The 21,922-nt window shown below is 40.5% G+C and overlaps 5 protein-coding genes across 5 annotated transcripts; 2 read left to right on the plus strand and 3 right to left on the minus strand.

Annotated features, from left to right (window-relative positions):
• Positions 1 to 693: 693 nt before the first annotated feature.
• LOC129367568 (protein FAM83A-like) lies at positions 694 to 5,413 on the plus strand. Its single transcript, XM_055042112.1, has 6 exons — positions 694 to 1,021; positions 1,112 to 1,231; positions 1,798 to 1,892; positions 1,989 to 2,156; positions 2,244 to 2,368; positions 2,993 to 5,413. Exons 1-6 carry the CDS (start codon positions 724 to 726, stop codon positions 4,188 to 4,190), a joined length of 2,004 nt encoding a protein of 667 aa, XP_054898087.1. The 5' UTR covers positions 694 to 723; the 3' UTR covers positions 4,191 to 5,413.
• On the minus strand, positions 5,194 to 8,512 carry zgc:101716 (uncharacterized protein LOC492784 homolog). Its single transcript, XM_055042113.1, has 8 exons — positions 8,198 to 8,512; positions 7,916 to 8,017; positions 7,380 to 7,523; positions 6,876 to 6,926; positions 6,652 to 6,796; positions 6,464 to 6,575; positions 5,711 to 5,843; positions 5,194 to 5,624 (listed from the first exon to the last, which is right to left on the minus strand). The coding sequence occupies exons 1-8, from the start codon at positions 8,300 to 8,302 to the stop codon at positions 5,466 to 5,468; spliced, it is 951 nt and encodes a 316-aa protein (XP_054898088.1). The 5' UTR covers positions 8,303 to 8,512; the 3' UTR covers positions 5,194 to 5,465.
• Positions 8,513 to 9,422: 910 nt separating this feature from the next.
• LOC129367570 (fucolectin-4-like) lies at positions 9,423 to 12,010 on the minus strand. Its single transcript, XM_055042114.1, has 6 exons — positions 11,902 to 12,010; positions 11,722 to 11,801; positions 11,483 to 11,512; positions 11,109 to 11,388; positions 10,539 to 10,684; positions 9,423 to 10,373 (listed from the first exon to the last, which is right to left on the minus strand). Exons 2-6 carry the CDS (start codon positions 11,786 to 11,788, stop codon positions 10,351 to 10,353), a joined length of 546 nt encoding a protein of 181 aa, XP_054898089.1. The 5' UTR covers positions 11,789 to 11,801; positions 11,902 to 12,010; the 3' UTR covers positions 9,423 to 10,350.
• A 2,615-nt stretch (positions 12,011 to 14,625) lies between these two features.
• Positions 14,626 to 17,234, plus strand: LOC129367700 (fucolectin-4-like). Its single transcript, XM_055042332.1, has 6 exons — positions 14,626 to 14,646; positions 14,790 to 14,823; positions 15,054 to 15,083; positions 15,179 to 15,467; positions 16,191 to 16,336; positions 16,912 to 17,234. The coding sequence occupies exons 2-6, from the start codon at positions 14,790 to 14,792 to the stop codon at positions 17,232 to 17,234; spliced, it is 822 nt and encodes a 273-aa protein (XP_054898307.1). The 5' UTR covers positions 14,626 to 14,646.
• A 1,596-nt stretch (positions 17,235 to 18,830) lies between these two features.
• On the minus strand, positions 18,831 to 21,301 carry LOC129367599 (fucolectin-1-like). The gene is made up of 4 exons (XM_055042152.1): positions 21,162 to 21,301; positions 20,504 to 20,816; positions 19,618 to 19,763; positions 18,831 to 19,395 (listed from the first exon to the last, which is right to left on the minus strand). Exons 1-4 carry the CDS (start codon positions 21,193 to 21,195, stop codon positions 19,046 to 19,048), a joined length of 843 nt encoding a protein of 280 aa, XP_054898127.1. The 5' UTR covers positions 21,196 to 21,301; the 3' UTR covers positions 18,831 to 19,045.
• Between the last annotated feature and the right edge of the window lie 621 nt (positions 21,302 to 21,922).

The raw sequence follows: 21,922 nt of genomic DNA on the forward strand, positions 1-21,922 counted from the left end.
TTGAGCAACAAAAAGCACCACATCACTATGACGTTGTGCAGCTGTTATGAAGGCTTTAGGTGTTTGGTTTTTTTTTAGAAAACAAATCACAAAAAAAACAAGGAACACAGCAGACAGGCCAGAAGAATGTAAATTTGAAAACAGTTGATTTATGAAACAATTTCCCAATTATTAACCATCTCATGTAAAAATAAATAATAAAAATAGTTCAATATATTATCCAAAATTGGAAAGAGTGACACAGCTGCAAATCTACAGATCAGGGAGGCAAAAAGAAAAAAAAACTCCAGAAAACTATTAGTCCACACTTGTTTTTTTGTTTTGTTTTTTTCATTATTGCCTCAAATAATTAAAGTCCTTATCTAAATCCAAGTGAGAATCTTTCAGCTTGTGAAGAAAAACTAGCAAAATGTCATTATTGCAACAGCACAATAATCATTACAATGTTTACCATCAAATGGTAATTATAGGAATGATTACTTGTGATCTGGCACTTAAAAGTTGAGCAAGGTGAACAGCTGTGCAAAGTCCTGCATAACAAACTCACCTGTCGCATCTCATCTTGTGGAGGAAATCACCTGGGCTCTCAGCAGAGGCGGGCCTGCCTCCTCCTGTCTTTCCGCATCAGTGGTTCTCCCACACAGCTGCAGCAGAACCCCTGATCCAGACTTTCAGAACCAGAGCCGCTCCAGTCAGAAAAGCCTCGATTAAAGTTCTTCTACCATGGACGGATGCAGCGGCCTCCTTGTTTCGCCGTGCAGAAGGCCCGGGCCGGTGGGGAAGGTGAGGCGGCGGGTTCAGGGCCTCCGGATCCCCTCCTCCTCTCGTCACTGCGCCCGCGCGGTCGGCGGAACCGAGCCGGACCTGAGCCACAACGAGAGCGCTCGGCTGGCGGCCGACTGTCTGCTGTCCCAGGGCCTGGACGGATACCGCCAGGTGCTGCAGGCTGAGGGGGAGGTGGACTTCCTGTCAGAGCTGGAGAAGCTTTACGTCCTGCAGAACGGGAGGGACGCAAACACAGGTCGGGTGATTTCCTCAGTTCTTTGTTTTTTTATTAATTATTTTTGTAATTTCAGGGTTTTTTTTTTCTTTTGCTGTCTTGTGTCGTTAGCAGATGACGCAGGTGAAACAGATGACATGGACAAGGAGTTTGTCAACCTGTTTTCCCAATGCGAGTCCCAGACGAGCAGCGACTCCGCAGTGGAGTGTTCGGTCCAGAAGATCGATCAAGGTACCGAACAATGTTGCTTCGCTGCAGTCATGTCTGCCTGAAAGGCTTCAGCCTCCAATCTCCGTCTCACCGGACGTGAAATTCTTCGCTTTCGGTGTCTGATGTGTCCCAGCAGGGCTGCAAAGCCGGTGATTAATGTACCGATTATTCGGACGATTAATCGTATAAGGAAAATTGGCACATTGTACAGATTTTTTATTTATATAAACAATATTAGAAATACGTTAAAATATAAAATATGAAAATATAAGAAAATATTTAGATTCCTTATTTAAGTAAGAAAATTAGTATTGATGCAACAACAAAAGTGAATTTAAACCGGGTGACACTAAAACTGCACCACGTGAGGAGTTTTGGATAAAACATATTCACAATAACTTTTTAAATGTTATTAATTACAGTTTAATTACAAAACTAATTAATTTAATTACAGCTCTGAATATGTAGGGATTTTTTTTCAGCATATTGCATTTTTTGAGTCTGTGTTCTGAAGTTAGCGATTACTCAATAACTAAATCAGCAGACGATTATTTCAGTTATCGATTCGACACGATTAATCGTTTCAGCCCCAGATCCCAGCCCTGAGGTGTTTCTCCAGGCTGACAGGACAGCGGCTGCCATGAAAGATCTGGTCAGACAGTTCCTCAGAAAGACTAAACTGGTACGATGGGAGGTGTGTCTGTGTGACATGGATCCCTGTTGCCACAGTTGACAGGCATGCGGGTGCGTGAATGTGTGTGTGTGTGTGTGTGTTCAGGCCCTGGCTATAGTGATGGACGTCTTCAGCGACCCGGAGCTGCTGTGTGATCTTCTCGAGGCGAGCAGGAAGAGAAACGTGTCTGTTCACCTCCTGCTGGACCACATTAACCTGGAGGAGTTTGTCAGCATGTGGCAGGAACTCAGACTCGTCAGCAGAAACTTCCCGGTCAGTATATTTAAAACGGGGGGGAGGGGGAAGAAGAAAAAAAGCTGCCGCATGTTTGTGATAGCTGGCGTGTGTTGGTGTGTACAGAAGGTGTCGGTGCGAAGCGTCCCGGGTCAGACCTACAGCGCAAAGACGGGCAGGAAGCTGACAGGTCAGATAGCGGAGAGTTTTATCATCGCCGACTGGGATGAGGTGCTGACTGGTACATACAGGTACGTCTACACACACACACACACACACACACACACACACACACACACACACACACACACACACACACACACTGCAAAAACACACCTATTTTCACCAAGTATTTGTGGTCTAGTTTCTAGTGCAAATATCTTAGGACACTTTAAGCAAGACGAAAACTAACTTAACAAGTAACTTTTCAGCTTGATGTCGGAGCTAATCTGGAAGATTTTTCCCTTGTAACACGGGAAAAATGTCTTCTTATAAGTGAGCTTTGGACCATGTTATAATGTCGTTCCTCATCAAAAGCATACCTGGAGTGTTGCCTTGACTCTTTTATTCATGTCTGAGGAATCCTTGAATCTCCTGTGGGAAACATTCGGCTGTGCCAAACGCCTTGGTGCACCGAGCGACTTTCCAAGCTTCCGCTTCACAGAGCAGCCCTCGATTTACTTGATTGTGCTATAAAATAGCATTATGTGTCTGGAAAAGACAAAATAGTGTAAGATATTTACACTAGAAACTAGGCAAAAGGACTTGGTAATATTTGGTGTCTTTGCAGCATACTGCTTCCAGAAACGTTTTCTATTTCTCTATTAATTCTTCTTCTATTATTGTAAAACTCTTGCTTTTGGTGTCTCCCTCAGTTTCACATGGCTGTCCAGTATGGTCCATCAGAGTCTTCTGGTCCTCATTAAAGGCGCCTCGGTCTCACATTTCCATCAGGAGTTCCTCAGACTTCACTCCAGCTCTAAGCCGGTCCCTGGCTTTGTCACTTTCATCTCTCTGCCACGGTGTCTTTGCTTTTACTCTGGATCTCATGTGCATCCAGACAGCTGTATCTGGAAACCCCACAAGACCGTCACAGCAGCATGTTCACGTGGAGAGATTGGTCTACAGCCTCCTGAAAGCGATGAGCAGCTCAAAGAGAAAACATCTCCGCATCTACCTCTGAAGCCTCCGGCTCAAACGGCAGCAGAGAGCGGGACAGGAGCCAAGGCAGAGCTGCAGAATCAGAACCAGATTCGCTGTCACCCACACCTTCCCGATCAGACCCTCTCAGATGTTCAGCTTCACAGCATCACTGTGACGAAGAATGGCGAGGTCCAAGAGTCGCGCAATCTGAACGATCTGTCCCTGACGCACTGTTCACCGCAAAATGTTCACCGTCAGTCAGGCTTAAAGAAGCAAAACAGCCTCGCTCTCCCAGATGGGACCAGTGAAGGAGTTTCCTCTCAGCAAAGGAACAGAAACACGTCGACAGGGTTCACACCAGACATCCAAGCACAAAGAGACCAACTGGACTCCTCGCGAATTGTTCACGCAAAGGTGGAACTTCAGCGTGATGAACCTCAACTCCTGTCACCTCCGTCGTCACAGAAAACGGGACCAAACCTCAGCCGTCAGGTCTCTTTCAGGAGCTCCTGGGAGTACATGCCCAGCCTGCAACCCAACGCCTTCAGAGGAACCAGCAAGCAGGAAGGGTTCATGGAATGGCATCATGGCCGTCTGAACTCCTCCTCTCACACAGTGACCTCCTGCTTTACACGAGCACCGGCAGGAACAGGAACCGCTGTCGGTCCTCAGCAGCAGGCAGAGACCCAGAGGTTCCTGTCAGGCGTAAGGGGCACGATGCAACTGCATCCCGTCAGACTGCACTGGAGCCCACAGGCTGCGGCACCCAGAGCGGTGGGTCGCTACAACTCCTTCAGCGGTGCACATGAGATGGGGCGGGCAGGCTGGAGAACCCTGCAGAGCAGCAGCAGCGCATCACTGCGAAGGAGCCTGAGCCTGATGGAGAGAAGCCCAGCAGGATACAGAGGAGCAGGACTGCACCCTGTATGAATGCATCCACGGTTTTGATCAAAAGCCCATGCAGCAAGAGCTCCACTGCAATGAGAGTCAGTCAGCGAACAAGAAGCAGACCAAAAACAAAGCAATGCAGAAATCTGAAATCAAAGAGAAATTGTATGTAATTTTCAAAATTCAATAAGAAATGTAAGGGGTAAAAACAGAGAAAATGCTGCATTTCTTTTTTGCCCCTTTACTTTGATACCACTAGATAAAATCTATTGTAACCAATGGTCTTTGGACATCCGCCAAAGACCATTGGTTGCATTCTTCATTCTCATGATGAAACATGGTAGTGGCAGAATCATGCTTTCTGTGACAGCAACAAGGAAGCTGGTTAGAGTTGATAGGAAGATTATTTTTAGACAGAATGATTGGCAGAAAAACAAAGTCCATCTCCAGACATTCAATGAACTGACTGAAGGGAAGCAATACAAAATGTCTGCCAGACTGCCAAACAAATTTTTAATTAGAAAAAAAAAAAACATTATTTAGGTTCCACTTCATTTTATTTTGTGTCAGACTGTCACATAAAACCTTGAAGAGAATAAGCTTACAGCAAGAAAAAACTGGGAAAACGTGAGTGGAAATGAACTGATTTGCAAAGCTCTGCTTTTCTGGTTCAGCTATTGTCTTTTGAAATTGACAGATTGTCTGATTCTGTCAGTTCCAGTGACTTTGAATGGCCTTTCTGGTCTGTTATAAACATGAGTTGGTTTTCCTACTAAAAATATTCTGCTGCGTTGAGTTTTTTCTCTTCAATACTAAATATTGAATAACCTGCCAGGCTGTAGTTCCTCGTCTCATCTAGTGTTTGTGAGGACAAACCGGATTAAATCCAATCCAGTTCGGTTTATGTATAAATGTCATCTGAAGGCGCCTCACAGAGAAATGTCAAAGTTTGTCAAAAACATCTGAATTTTTTTCTTTTGGACCATTTTTGATTCTATTTTTTATGCATTATGCAACACTTGAATGTAGTATTTTAGACAAAATATGTTGTAAAAAAACCATTTATTAATTTGTAGAACAAAATTTTGAAGAAAAAAAGAAAAAAGACAGATAAAATATAAACAAAACTGTTCAGACAGCACAATATGTTGTACATGTAATACTTAACGGTACTCTTACTGGCAACACATTACTTATTCTTTGGTCAGCCAAAAAAAAAACAAACAATTAAATATACTGCAACAATGCTATATTTGTTTGAAGCATTTGATCTGAAATCCTCTGCCAGTTTGGTTGCGAACGTCGATTCCAGCAGCGTTAAGGTTTCGCCTGTGGTCCATTAATCTGTGACGCTCCGGCCAGTAAGACGCCGCTCCACCAGCGCTCTCTGAAGCTCTGCAAGCTCACCGAGGTCAGGCTCTCCCCGTCCTGGTAGTCCTCCCTCATCTTCTCTGGGATCAGGTCCTCCGACATCACCTGGATGATCACAGCAACAACAGACGGTTCTGGTTGAAGCAGACGCTAGACTCTCTGAGAACAAAGTGGAAACTCATCCCGCTCACCTCGGTGAGAGCCTGCAGCGTTGCTTCTTTGGGATTTAGTCGCTGTAGAGCCTCTTCTGTGATCTGGAGAGTCTTTTTGCTGCGATGCAACACAAAGGAGGACTGCTGCTGCCGCAGGATTTTCAACAAGAGCCTTTAAGAAAAAAAACCAAACAAAATAGGTGTATGATTTACACATAAACAAAAACCAAGGAAATCTGTCATTTTATGTCGCCTGCTGCTGCGTCGAGGAATGTTTAACTGCTACACAACAAAAGGCTTTGTTTTCAGGTTGTTTTTATGTGTTTAATGTAGGGCTGAACAATAAATCGATAACTATATTGTGACAGACATGGGATCAACATCAATAGATAATACTGGTAGATTATTCAATCATTTTGCTGAATTCCAATCCAGAACCGCACAGCATTCTGGGGGATGTAGGCAGAGCAAAGTCTTTGCCAGCTAAGCAAAATGGTTATGATCAGCTAACTCACTCACTCCGGTTATTTAGCAACAACCTGTTGATTAAGGTGCACAGCAGCATTTTCAGGTTTCCCCACCGTGCCTCACAAATGCGTAAAAATAAACGCTGTGGAATGAAAACCACGGCATTTAGCACAAAACTGATCAATGATGATCAATATCGACTGATACAAAATGCTTATCCTGTGATTTGTTTTTCAGCCATACCGTCCAGCCCTAAGTTAATGTTTCATTAGCTGGGTGTGATTTGGCCTATGTTAAAGCAGCAGCTCCATCAGAAAGCTTTACCGTGTTCTGATGAAACACATGCAAGCTCTCAGCCAGACCCGGTCCTCAGTGAGCTCTGCTGCCCCCTCCTGGTCCTCCTCAGACTCTCCATTCACAGCCTCTGATGAGCGTCCTTGGTCACAGAAGCACATAGTCTGTACATATATAATGAACTAAAGACATGCAGATAAAAAAATATTTTATTGTACCCAAGTCCGAGTCGCAGTCCAGCAGCCGTAAACACGTCTGGCCCAGGTTGAACCAGTGCCAGGGGTTAAAGGGCAGCAGGCTGCACAGCTGCTGCAGGCAGGACATCTGAGGCCCCACACAGCCAAAGTGCTGGTAGATGCTGACCTTTAGGATATGTTCAGATTTAAGGTTGGCATTCACACCAATCTGAATTATGAACAAAAAGGTTTTATTTGATACAGACTTTGAGCAGCAGGAGGCCGGTCAGGTGGCAGGTGTTGGAGGCTTCTTTGTTCTGCAGAAAGTGGACACAATGCGAGGGACGCTGTTAACGCAGGGGGTCATAAAGCATTCAGATTTAGAAATGTTTGATGCCTTCCAGAGTGTAGGAATTGTAGATGCGTGACGAAGCACATGAAATAATCTTTTAAAAATGTCTTTCGACCGACGAAGACAAGTCGATGTTTAATTTTCTCTATGGCCTGGAAGACATAACTACCGTAATTTAAAAGATAAAAAATAATAATAATCAGCTATGGTTTTCATCCAGTGAACTTATATTCAAACTTCTCCACATACAAAGTTCAAACTAGTCGATTTTTTTTATGCTCTGTCAAAAATGTATTGTGTTTTATTACGGTTCTCGACTTAAATCATCGAAACCAACCCCACGATCATTCAGAATTTTTTTTTGTTTTTTTTGTGTGCAGGTAATTTTAGATAAAAACCAGCAGGAAAAGAACTTCACCAGTAATTCAGCTAACTCCAGCGCCTGCTCCCTCTGTCCCAGCTTGGTGCAGCATCGAGCCATCCCCTCCAGGACGTCGCGCCTGATGGTCAGGTTGTTGTCTGCGATCCACTGCAGGCAGCTGCTGTAGGCATCCAGGGCTCTCTGAGCGAGGCGGCGTGAGACACAGAGAAAGTCAAGCAATGATTTGGCTTTAAACCTAAACAGGTGCTGGGTTTGATGGTGTCACTGCATGAAACGTGTGAAACATCTAAAGCTTGTAGGTGTGTGATTAAAGGATTGCAAACCATTTTGTCCTGGTTAAATGCAGAATATTTTTGTACATAAACACACAATTTCAATATTATGGAAATATCTCTCCTCTTTCTGTCATTCTGATCAAATGAGGGGCCAAAAAAAAAGGAAAATAAAGTTTTGGTAAATTCCTCATCAGTATGCTGTGTCACATTACATGCAGATCTTGTTGCAGTTCGGTTTTGCAAACTCTGCAGAGAAATTCACATTAGAGAGACAGAAAACGGCAGGACTCCAGTCACCTGGTAGCTCCCTCGTCTCAAAGCCAGGTCACCTCTGAACTTCAACACTTTCTGCTTCTCCAGGGAATCGTCCGTGTCCAGAGCGGCGCTCTCACAAAACCACTGCGAGCAGAAACAGGAGGACGTGACCGATACATTAAACTATAGGAAACAAAAATACACTAAAAAATAGGAGAACCACCATCTGTTTTTTCCGTATTTGTCCGAGCTCACCAGTCATTTTGATAGAGGGTTTTCTGATGCTAAATGTCAGCACACAGTTAATAATCATGATAGTCTCACCTCCGGTTCGCACAGTTTGGCCTTGTAAGGCGACAGAGACTCGCACACCCGCTGCCTGGCCTCTGAAAACACGGAGTCATCAAACGTGCTGCCGAGTATCTCCATCCAGATGCTCCAAATGCGTCAACTCAACTTCACCGGTTTGTTTTGCGACCGACAGCCACTCGGTCCGCCGTGAGAGGCTCCGATGGAAAACTATGATAACTCTATAGTTCCGGTCTTGTGCGAAGATCTGTTCCCCCTGCGACGGGAGCGCGCATTGCAGCCAGAGAGGCGGATGGATGTGGCGGATCTGAGCGATTTCTCGGTTATAAAAAAACATCAACAACTTATATAATCATGTCAAGGTTGTAACATTCTCAGTTTAACCGAAAGCTTTTTTTTTTTAAGAATCAATAATAAAATTTTAAAATAAATAAATAAGCGGGGTCTTCTTACGCTGATTTGTGTTGTTATTTTAAGAATCGGCCTTTTTCCAACTTTTGTCACTCAAGCCTGACAAATAAAAGCCAGTCAACAAACACAGTTTTCCAACATGTTGTGTGTATTTATAATTTTTCATTGCTGATATGAGAGGGTGGAAGCTGGCTGATAGCAGAAATGAAGACTTTCTGACAAAGATGAGAATGTAGATTGTCCATGGAGGGTTTGATGCTCCTCCATGGAGTCTGGGAGACTCCATTGAGTCTTTGTTTTTCCTATTTAAAATTCTAATTATTTCCCCCCCACCCCAAAAAAAAAAAAAAATTATTTGAGAAAAAAGAGCCAGCCACAGCTCACTTCTTTGAATTCGGAAAGCGAGGAAGTTATTTCACACCTTGTTTCGGACAGGTCCTTCCTAATGTCTGCTCAATATTTTGCTTGGTCATTCAGGATTTTAGTTTGATCCTGAAGATCCTCCAGTGTCTGAAAAAGCTTGTACATTTTAGGAATGAGAAGGACTCGTTCGCATCCTCCTGTATCGGTATGCAGGGGAGTCCTGGCAGGCCTTTGGGCTAGTGGTAGCCCTGGAAATTTGCAGCTGTTGGGAAACATGGCAAGTCTCCTGAAAAACAGGGATTTGGCATGTCTTGGGTCCAAGCAATGGGGGTAGAGTAGAGAGCAGGATACCCGTCAGGATGGGGATGGTGATTCCATTAAAAACTGCTCCAACATAGGTCAACATCCACATGACCACAGCTAGCTTTAGAGAATCCTCAAGGTCCTCAACCAAAAACAGGCGGCTCATCTGCTTCAGGGCTTGGTTGATGTGGGTCAGTCTGGTGTCCACGTGCCTGGATAGATGCGAAAGGTGATGGTGACACTGGTGAGCAGCAGAAGCAGGGATGGGCCGAACGCCACACCCGATTTCTTGGGGTCCCGCCGGTGGATCAGGTCATTAATGAGCTTCCTCAAAGCTCCTGGGTCAATTTGAGTTTTCTTCTTCTGAAGACCATTCTTCTTCCAGAATGAATGTTATTAGAGGAAACATCCATGTCTTTGGCGTCCATGCTGTCAAACTGGTCTTCAGGGACAATGTCTTCAAAGCCAAAGTGTTTCCATCTCCAGTCCTCTTCGCTTTCTACTAACACACCATCATCTTTCACGTCGTCTTTGGCGACAATGTCAAAACCAAAGTATTTAAATCTGTCTCTGCTCAAACGTCATCTTTAATCCTACATCCCAGAAACTTTCCTACAAGAAACCCGAAGCCCCAACCGATAGCAAAAATCATTTTGACTGCAGTTGAAATGGTTTCTAAAATCACTGTTTGAAATCGTCTCTCTACCATTAAAAAAGCAGTCAAAGCTGCCAAATCAGTTCTCTCAATGAGTGACTACAGTATTTCAAAAATTGCATAATTATTTCAATTATTTTGTGATGTTTGAAAAAAGAAAACATTTACTGTACTTCTCCATTTATTTTGATTAAACAACCTAATAAGCAATGATCATCAGCGGCCTTTCACAGCAAGCTTTAGTGCATTAAACATTATAAATATTACTATGACATAATACGTTTCACTCAAAGAAGGAAAATCAAACCAACCACCCAAAGGCAGAAATAAAAATGAACGTTTCAAACAGAGGGCCGTTCTGTCTGCGTCTGCCCAGCCAGGATTCTGATCCAATCTCTGATCTTCTCCTCGGTTTTTCAGGGATTCGTCACGACAGTCAGTCTTCACAATATGGAGGTTCTTGAAAAAGAAAATAAGTCTCTTCATGTAAATCCAGTCAACATAAAATACACCATGCACTTGGAGTAGTGATGGGAAATACATACAAATAATAATAATTAAAAACAGCTATTGATTAGCAGTGTTGCTATCAATGAGTGGCACCATGTTTCCGTGTGAACGTACCCAGCGGCGTGCCAGTGATGTTCACGTCACAAAGAACCATGGCTTGTTGTCCTTCTCTGATCACCTTCACGAAGCGCCCAATCACTGATTTGGGGAACTGGAAGACGTTTATCTGGCCTGCGGTGAAATTTGTGATGTTGTAGGCTCTGAGAAAAAGACGAAATACATCAGCTGACCAACATCAAAACCAGCTGAGCAACAATGAAACACCCGAACAATGATGCAGAAAAACCTAGAAAACCTTTTTTCAAGTGTTGGGGGTGGGACCTTTTCCCAATTGATTTTTTTTCTTTCACTGAACTGTCTAAAAATATGCTATATATTTAAATTTTTTTGACAATATTTACATTTTCTGAGACATTTATTTTTTACTATCTACAAGCCATAATTATAAATCAAAAGACATAACCACTTTAGAGTCCACTGGTGTAATGAATCTATATTTTTCCATTAGTTTCACTTTCTGAAATGACGAAAAATACAATTGTTTCGAACTGCACCTGCATGTTCTGTCATGTTAAAGCCTGAGCATGTAAACTGTAACACATCGAGGGAACACGAGGTTCTCACAGTTTGACGTTGTTCGGAGAGTTTCCTATGTAGATCTGGGCAGGCTTTAAGTTCAGACTGGAGCAGTTCTGGTTGTATATACAGACACAGGAAATGTTGTGAACGCCCAGCAGGTCAATGGTCCACCAGGAGCTAGAGTTGATCAGGGTGAGAGAACATGTGGAGCGATTCCCGTCAATGGCCTTGTCAGCGTTGGTTAGTCGGCTGTATTTATTAGCAAAGTTCGAAGACTGGGATGTCTTCTTGTCAGTCAGATCTATCACTGATTGGTTGCAGAAACCTACAAATAGAAAGAGTCGATCAGACATGTCCTTTCAAATTTTCATGACATGATTTAAAAAAAAACAAAAAAAACTTGATTTTTTTGGTCTCACCTGTTGTCTGCTGAGTTACATACAGACTTCCTATGAAGAATGGAAAAAGTGTCATTTTTAATGAATTAACAACTTTTAGTTAATAAGGACAAAATCCTTCTCTGGTTTTCTCTGTTTAGCTGTCTCATTTATATATTCACATGTTTTTGTCTGTCCTGTTGTGGACTTCGGCAAAGTACAAATGCTTTTTTAAAAACATTTTAAATGTAGAAATGTGATGGATGAAATGAGCAAGTCACCAATCAGTAGGACGGGTAACAGTCTCCACATCGTCTTAGATGGTTTCTGAATTTGTTCTTCGTACATGAATCACAGACGACTGAATGAGATACGAGGAAAAATAGTTATTTTGCACAAATATCTTTTCCATTATGAGTCCAAGAACGACTGTCTCATCTGGCCGTGTTGAATTCACTCACCTTTGGGATGACGTCAATCACTCTCTGCTGGTTTTATGACTCTCTCTCAGTCACACCTCAGCTTTCATTTGTCAGTGTTTCTAAGTTGGAGCGAAATGTTGTCCACTAGTCCAACCTGATCCAAATGTAGATATTTTACTTTGGAAGTATATTTAAAACCAAACGTTTGCATCTGATTTCCATAAGCCAAAAAAACTGTACGGCTGTTTGTGACTCGTCTGCCTTTTTCCATAAAGAAGAGATGTAAATGTGTCCTCGTTGGTTGACAAAGAGACTGTTTGAACAGTCTCTTTTTCATTTTTTTTTCTGAGATTATTTGTTTGATAGATGAGCCTTTGGTAGACTATATCTTTCCATCTGCAGCAGAGGTTCTCATATTTTTACATGTATCACCAAACCAACTTTAACTGATGATGATGGTAATTTCAGGCATTTTTAAAAGTGAGTGCTGACTTTGCTGTAGAAATCACAGTGAAAACAAGACATTTATAAAACTTTTGAGGATTTTAATCCCATTGAAACTTCCACATGCAGTTTTCTGCAAAAATGGAAGAGAAATCTTGAGCAACAAAGAGATTCATAGGGAGATTGTCATAGGAGGTTTTCTATGAAGCGCTTATCGTGGTTTATTGTAATGACGCTGATTCAAAGCCTCGCAGGCCGGATGCACCGTGACTGAGTCAGTGACTCGGTTTTTGACTGATTTAATAGCAGCTATTCTTCCTGCTAAGAGCATCACCACTGTGCAGCTGAGTTAGAGATTATTTATAGATCTGACGCTGGGAAAACAGTTTTCTGTTGTATTACATCACAGCGATGGCGAGAGAAAAAGACAGTGCCATTTTGAAGCTGAGCTCCAGTTGAGTGCAGCTCCTCACTCCTCCCTGCAGCTCCGCCTGCAGCAGACACCCATGTCAAACACACACACACATGCACACACACACACACACGCACACATGCACATACACATACACATTAATATTGTTCAGGTTTGATAAGGAAATCCTCTTCTGCTCCACTTTTGAGAGTTTAATGTTCAATTGAATCAATCAATCAATCAATCAAATTTTATTTGTATAGCACATTTCAGCAGCAAGGCATTTCAAAGTGCTTTACATCATAAACACAAGAACACAAAGTCATGCAACATATAATAGACAATTAATTGTTACATATTACATTTCAAATGAAACTCTAAACAGGTGTGTTTTTAATTGCGATTTAAAAGAAGTCAGGGTTTCCGCTCTTTTACAGTTGTCTGGAAGTTTGTTCCAAAGTTTTGGTGATGCTGAAAGCTGCTTCTCCTCTCTTGGTTCTGGTTCTGGGGATGCAGAGCAGACCAGAACCAGAAGACCTGAGAGGTCTGGAAGGTTGATACAACACCAGCAGATCTTTGATGTATTGTGGAGCTAAACTGTTCAGGGATTTATAAACTAACAAAGTATTTTAAAATCTATTCTTTGAGCTACAGGGAGCCAGTGGAGGGACTTTAAAACTGGTGTTATGTGCTCTATCTTCCTGGTTCTAGTGAGAACGCGAGCAGCAGCATTCTGGATCAGTTGCAGCTGTTTGATTGATTTGTTGGACAGGCCTGTGAAGATGCTGTTGCAATAATCAATGCGACTAAAGATAAACGCATGGATGAGTTTCTCTAGATCTGGCTGAGACATTAGTCCTCTAATCCTGGAGATGTTCTTCAGGTGATAGAAGGCCGACTTTGTTACTGTCTTTATGTGGCTCTGGAGGTTCAAGTCCGAGTCCATCACTACTCCCAGGTTTCGGGCCTGATCGCTAGGTTTTAGTTGTAATAACTGAAGCTGTGCATTGACTCTAGATAGTTCCGCTTTAGGTCCAAAAATAATGACTTCAGTTTTGTTTTTGTTCAGATGGAAAAAGTTTTGGCACATCCACACATTTATCTGTTCTAAACATTTATTCAGTGATTGGATGGGTTCAGAGTCACCTGGTGACATCGTAATGTAGAGCTGTGTGTCATCCGCATAGTTGTGGTAGCTAATATTATTTCCTGTTATGACCTGAGCTAGTGGGAGAATATAAATATTAAATAAGAGGGGTCCTAGGATTGAACCTTGGGGTACCCCACATGTGACCTTTGACCTCTTTGATAAGAAGTTTTCAATTGAAACAAAGAAATCCCTGTTCTTTATGTAAGATTCAGTGATTGGCCCAGTAAACATTTGGGCCCAAAAAAAAAAAAATTCTACTGGAGGAATTCAAGTGAATGGGAGAAAGATGGCTGCACACGGTGCTCACGAGAAAGTTTTATTTGTTTTTTCTTCAATGTTCTTTTTATTTTTTTGCATTCATTATGGTATCGGGAGTCACTCTCAGTCCTTGTGAAAGTTCAGATTACATAATTTACACAGTAAGCCCATCAGAATAAACCTTCATAGAGGCAAATAAGGTGATGAACAAAGACATCTGGAATGACGTTAGAGTTTAAGTGAGCTCTTCATCAGAGCTGCTGTTGAAGAACTCAACTTTTTACAGAGACTCTCTCTCTACACCAAAATAAACATGTAAACATGTTTCTATGGAGAACATTGTTGTTACTGCCTTATATTCTTGTTTCACTTATGAAAATCAGATGCAGAAAACTGACTTCTGCAGAAACAACTTCAAATTTGCATCAGGGTTTATCCTAATCTTAAATAAATGTTGAGGTGTGGCTGGCAGAGAGCATCAGATGTACACTGGCTGAGAGTGAGCAACTTTCCTGCCAAGGTGAGTGGAGGGAATTTGAGCTAACGAGAAAATAATCAATCTGTACAAAAGATCTGTATTTTCTAATTTGAATGCAATTATTTGTAGTAAATTGATCATAAGTGATTTCACAAAACTAAGGACAAAATATTTATCTACTTAAGATGATGTGGAGTCTGCTAATCATCTTACTGATTGGTAAGTCATTTTATTTACTAAAACATCAACTTAATCTGGTACTAATGATCCAAACTATTATAAAGTTGTAAGCTAAGTGATCGCAAAAGTTAATGAGCTCACAGTAAAACACAACATATAACTACATGACAACACTAAAGAGTAGAACTGGTGTGAGAATGTTATGATTATTTCAAAATGAACATCAAGTTGGTCGATAAATAAAAACGTATGTCTCTGGCACTTCACAGGAAGGCTTCCTGGAACTGATCAAGCAGCAGGTGAGGCTGAGATAACATCGCTGAACTGTAGAAACTGAACTTTTGTAAATCATGGATGGCAAAAGTACAGATCAGATCTTCTCTTTCATCCCCAGATCTCTGCGACAGACAGAATATAAATCTGACTGACAAGAAAGCGTCTCAGTCTTCAACCTACACTGCTGCTAACATAGAGTTCTCTAGTGACAAAGCCTTTGATGGGGATCGCTCCTCATGCGCTCACACCCTGCAGAACATCAACTCCTGGTGGAGAATTGACCTGAATGCTGTTTACAACATTTCCTGTGTGTCTGTATTCAACCCAAATTATCTTAATACTAACATGTTAGGTGCTGAGATCTACATTGGGAACTCTCTACAGACCAATGACTCCAAGAACACACTGTAAGGTCTTCTTGTTTCCTTATTTGAAATTTGACATCTCAAAATAAAAAATAATAGTTTTAACGATAAATTTGATGCCATTTTGCCATGCTGTTGCTGCGTGATGCGTATCATGAATGTGCATCACGGCTCCACACCCAAAATGCAAATCTCCCGTTTCACCACATCCCAAAGGTTTTCTATGGGATGGAGATCTGGTGACTGTGGAGATCGTTCGAGTACAGTGAACTCATTGTTGTGTCCAAGGAACCAGTCTGACATTATTGGCGCTTTATGACATGGCGATTTATCCTGCTGGAAGTAGCCAGATGGATACACTGTGGTCATAAAGGGATGGAAATGCTCACTGCACATTCTTTCTTCCCCGTTGTGATGCTCGGTTTGAACTGCAGCAGATCGTCTTGGCCATGTCTACAGGCCTAAATGCATTGAGTTGCTGCCATGTGATTGGCTGATTCAACATTTACGTTAAAGTGCAGTTGGACGGGTGTACCTAATAAAGTGGCATATATGCAATAGTGTCAATACTTTGACAAATTCTGACAGTTCCAGAAAGCTCAAAATTTTCATTTTGATTTAATTTGATTTCTTCCCAATATGGAGTCATAACAAACTCTCTGCTTTCTTCCATTGGTTCCACCTTCTGCATCTCCATTTTCAATACCATTCAGTTGTATTCAATGTCATCTCAGCAATGTGTTTTTTTCTCTCCCTCTCATGCAGGGTTTTCAACATCACAAGCTTCCAAACAAATCAGATAAACGTCTTCAAATTTCCCACATCGGTGTCTGGGCGCTACGTCACTGTGATACGACCAGGCAACTTCTTCCTGGTTCTTTGTGAGGTGAACATCACTGGCACAGAGCTAGGTATGTTTCATTTAGTTCTCAGCCATAAATTAGGGCAAATAAGTGAATTAGAAGCTGGAGATGATTTGACACTTTCAAGTTTCTCCATTTATTACCAAAAATGTTTTGGTCTCAGTTTATGTCACATGTACTAACACAATATATAGATCATAGTTTATGTATTTGCACATGTTTTGTGTGTACTCATTTTCTCACTTTAAAGTGCTGCATTAACCTGTCTGAAATAGCTAAGGTTGGAGCTCTTCTTGATAGAAACAGTAGACCTTTATCAAGCTGGTTGGTTTTCTGCCAGATATTCTGACTTTCAGTAGACCTGAAGGTCGGCTGCTTTCGTTCTGATGTTGGAGCAACCAGCTGTGTCAAACTCTCTCCTCCAATGAACGGAGACTGGTTGGGTTGCTTGAGTACAACAGAGGCAGAAACAACAATCAGGCTAACATGGAAGTTAATGGAACTGCAGCTTCTCTAAATGCAGTGATGTAACCTAATCCTGTCCCAAATGTGTCCCATTTATTATTCTAATATGGACAAAATGGTAAATATTTTCATTTCCTCTCTTCCCCTTTCTTTACCAGTATCTCCCTTTAAGCTGATCGAAACAAACAAAACGTGGGAAGAAGCTCTGAACTACTGCAGGGAAAACCACACAGGTCTGGCCTCCATCTTGGATGAACGGATGCAGATGTTTGCTGAGCTGGAGGCTGAGAAAGCCAACAGTCCCTTTGTCTGGATCGGACTTCAGTACAACTGCAGGCTGGAGGCCTGGTTCTGGGTGGATGATTGTAAAGTCCAATATAATGAGTGTGACACCAATGGAGCCATGGAGACAGAAGGGCAGCATCGCTGGTTCAACAAGTCTCGTGATGAAAAGTTCAATTTCATCTGTGCATTGAATTAAAACTGCAGACAAATATTATTTACTGTCATGCAGAAAGAAAAGCTTCTGTCTCTGGTCTTCGTTCTTTGTGTTTGTGTGACGTGGACAGCTCCTCATCTCCTGATCCTTGAGATGTTCTCTCCTCTCTGGTTTTGCTGTTCCACTCTGAGATTCTTCCTCCTTCCTGGCTTCATTAGACAGAGCTCTGTTTGGGAGCAAACACTGTTAGGAAACTTTCATTTATATCATATATTATGCAAAACAACATCCCAGGAGCTGAGGATGATATAAAACAGCAACCACATGGTGCTGAAAACAAGAAATAATTCAGAACTTAATTGGACAATTTCATATCAAAATTTAAAACTTGCTTTGCTTTTTATAAATTCCTCTGTGTTACTGTTACCATTATTGATGCCTTATTATTGTTACATTACTATTATTATTATTAGATAATTTTTTCCCCTCTGTGCTTTTTTATTTTATTTTATTTGTTGTTATATAAAACAGATTAAGAACATTTTAAAGATGTACTTTGGCAAAGAGTTGGTAATTACTCTGATGTTGTCTGTCTGGTTGTTATTTACAATTATCATTATTATCATGATTATCATCCAGGGATTTTCTTGTCTTGTTAGGATAGTTAGTTTGTAACCAGCTTGTCTATTTAATGTAACTTATTTGTTGGTTTTTTAGCCCTGTATATTGAACAATCACATTAATATTATGAAATGGTTTTAATTACAAATGTTAATGATTATTGAATTGGTAAGTTCATTAAATTGAGGGAAGGGGCAGGACTGAATGAATGTTCACTTCTTCCCACTCCGTTTTGTTCAACAAATTATTTTGTTCTAGGTTATGTACGCACATGTTTCCTCTGTCTTACTGGTTGCTTGTTCTCTTGTTTGCAAAAAGTAAATGTAATGATAAAACATAATAAAGTAGGAAAATGTTTGAATGAAGCAGATTTGATTTGAATTCCTATTTATGACGTTGCAGCTTAAAATGACTGAATTTGCATCACCTTTTTTCAAAAAGTTGCAGATTTTCTTCAGCTTTATATTTGCAACATTATAGTCTGACAAAATAAAGTTGAAATTGCTCCACGTAACCTTTGCAACCCTTCTCTTTTCTCTCATCGATTTGTAATGCTCATTTAACCCAGGAAGGTCCTGCATCATCATCCTCCTGAAATACATTATCTCCCTGCAGCAGCTTTATGTTACTATCTCAGTTTGTCTGGAAGAAAACTCTAAAAGGTTTTTTAGCTCTGGCTTGTTGCTGAACATGATACATAAGATAAAATTAAGGCATTCTTTCACTATTCTTTCACAAGAATAGTTTTTTAAATATATATTTTGTATATTTGTGAATATATATTTGTATATTCACAAATATACAAAACAGCATTTGGGGCCCTGCCAGAGCCTATGAGGGAAATAGGCGGAAGGAGCAAGCCATGGGAGATTTAACCTGTGGAATATCCATCTATTCCTCAAACATGCATGAAAGAATCAAATAAACACTCCAGGTATGTTTCTGATGAGGGAATAACTTTATAACATAATATGAAGCTGAAAAAAACCCAGATTTTACATTTCAACCAGGATATAATAAATAAATCTGCCAGGGATGAGAACATAGTTAGTTTATCCAATAGTTCCTAAATTAACTAGTCAAATTTACATAGATCGCAAAAAATCTCAGAGATTAGACAAAAGGTCTACAATATAGAACAATATAGTAAAACAAACATGCTAAGTGATTCAACAACAAAAACATGATTTTGCAGTAAAAGTAAAGCAATGGTAACTCATAAGTCACAGCTCTTAGGTTAAAGCACAGATAAAATTAAACTTATCATGTTCAGACTTGCTAAACCACAAATGCTTTCCTTCTTTCTCCATGGCTCCACTGGTGTCACAGTTTTTATTTGGTTCGTTGGGACCCCAGTGTTTAAACTCTACGGCACTGTCATCGACCCAGAACCAAAAGTCCAGCGTATCAGCGTAGTGAAGTCCGATCCAGACGAAGGGACTGTTGGCTTTCTCAGCCTCCAGCACAGCAAACGTCTGCATGTGTTCATCCAAGATGGAGGCCAGATCTGTGTGGTTTTCCCTGCAGTAGTTCAGAGCTTCTTCCCACGTCTTGTTTTGGTTAATCAGTCGAAAAGGTGAAACTTAAAAAAGAAAATTAATTAAAGTCAAGCACAGCCAGTGAAATGCAATAAAATTACCACATTGAATCCTATCAGTGATGTTATGCAGCATCATGTAAATGTTACAGTAACTCAATATATCTGAACTAGTCAACATCTTGACAGTTCCTCTGGAAGCTGAAATTATCACAACATATCATGTGGTGTTTTGATGGTGAAAGTTAATGAACATGGATCACGTACCCATTTTTGTTCCAGTGATTTTCACTTCACACAGAGCCATGTATTTTTCTTCTGGTATGATCACAGTGACATATCGCCCCAACACTGATGGAGGAAACCAATAGACATTGAGCTGGCCAGTTTTGAAGTTTGTCATAGTTTGGACCCTGGATAAGAGAGAGATAATGAAACCTATTGTTAACATGACAAAATAAACTAATCAATATAAATGAAATAGAAACTGGACATCAGATGTAACTTCATATTTATCCCAATGAAAATGCATTTGGTTATTGGATGCTGATCCTTTGAATCTGACCTTGACTGAGTGTTGACTTATTTCACTCACTTCTATTATTTGTAATGGAAATTCAGCCAATGCTGCCTGCTGTCCTTTTTTTTCTTTTCAGCTTTTCAATTGTTTTTTTTCTTTGTGAAGGTGTACCAACTGTTTTTCTTTGCTTTGTTTGTATGTCCCATGTTTCTGTTTTCGGGTGACTTTGCTCAAGATTAGCACTCACATATTTAGCCCTACATATCTGAGACTTTATCCTGCTTGTAGTGTTATGTTAGGTTTAGATTGCATGTTTTCTGCAGTGAATCAATTGCATCATGCAGGTTTTCAGTGAACTATTTTAGGGTTTTTCTGTCTGAACTGGTGATTTAAATCAGGTCGAATGTTAGAGGATTAACAACAGATGAATACATTTAATGGGAAACAATAAATATTGTTAATCTACTTTATTCTCATTGCTGATTTTCACTTTCTGGCTCTTCGGATCATAACAACCAAATGATTAAATATGTATTTTGAAGATCAGCAACATAATGATTGCATTGAATGAAACACATGAAAAAGCCTTAAAATGTAAATTAAATTAGTTTTAAGGTAACATGAAACTCTTACAGCTTGTTATTGGTGAAGGGTTCCTGACGAGAGTTCCCGATGTAGATCTTGGCACCTGATATGTCCGCATAGCTAGCTAAATGGTAATAGCCACGATTCCAAATAGAGATACAGGTGATGTTGTAAACATCCTGCAGGTCTACAGTCCACCAGGAGTTAGCCTGCTTCAGGGTGTAAGAACATGTTGATTGATCCCCATCAAAGGCTCTGTCAGCACGGTACTCTGTTAGTAACCCATCGTAGGTTGTAGATTGGTATGCTGTCTTGTCAGTCAGCTTAATGTTTGGTGTGTTGCAGTTTTCTGTGGATGAACCTTTCAAAATACAGAAAAGTCACATAAAAAGTTAAACATTAAATGGATATCAAAGAAAAACACATTGGACCTACTTGTGACCTCATGTGCACACAGCCTACATGCAGAGAAAAATTAGGGGGAAAAATCTGTTTTACAGTGGAAAATGTCAGAACCATTTTCAGATTGAATTGTTATTAAACTTCAACCCTAAAATTAAACTCTCATTATGATGTGTGACATTATTTTTTTCTGTGTGGTAAAGTAGAATGTCACTGATAATAAACTAAACTCTCCATAGAGTTTAGTTCATTTTAATATTTGTAACATTAAAACATCAAACTATAAAGCAAATGAGCAGCTTACCAGTCAGACAGATGAAGAACAGAATCCACAGCATCTTTGGAGGACAAATACACAAAAATGACTTTTTGTTCACTAAACTGAGTTCAGATCAGAGGATGTTCCCTGATGCCTCCTCCTCTACAAATAAGTAAAAGACGAGTCAGTTTGGGTTGATGTAGCTTCAGGATGTTTCTCTCTCTAAGCTCATATAGATAAGATCCAGTTTCATGTTTACACCTAAATTTGAATAAGTTTCTCATCCTTCGCAATGAAGCGTTTCACAAACGTATAATATATTCCTCTCCATGGATACTGCTGCTTGTTTTTCTATCAATTTGCATTACGTCCTAATAACTGGGACAGACAGAGCTTGTGTGGGACAAAGTGAGACATGTCAACTCTAAAATGCAGGATTTAAGAAAAGAAATAATAATCATTAAATAAATGATCTACTATAATAAAACATTTGGACTTGCATGTAGAATCCACGTAATAACACAATAGTTAGGGAATACAGCAAAGACATTCACACACAGGACAGTTGAGCTTTTATTATACAGGAAGTAGAGAGAAAATTGGAGAAAAGATGTAGATATGATGTTAAAATTGGAAATCAGAGCCCAGACGGCTGCAACAAGGTCCCAACTTATTTGTCTCACTGAAACGTCTCAACTTATGAAAATATTCTAATATTATACTTAAGATTAAAAAAACAAACAAAAATAAACATGGCATTTGCATCCTCCTTCATCAAAACAAAAATAACTCAGTTCAGGTTTATG

Source organism: Poeciliopsis prolifica, unplaced genomic scaffold, assembly GCF_027474105.1.
Source record: "Poeciliopsis prolifica strain line A6 unplaced genomic scaffold, Auburn_PproV2 SCAFFOLD017, whole genome shotgun sequence".
In the NCBI taxonomy this organism is placed as follows: domain Eukaryota; kingdom Metazoa; phylum Chordata; class Actinopteri; order Cyprinodontiformes; family Poeciliidae; genus Poeciliopsis; species Poeciliopsis prolifica.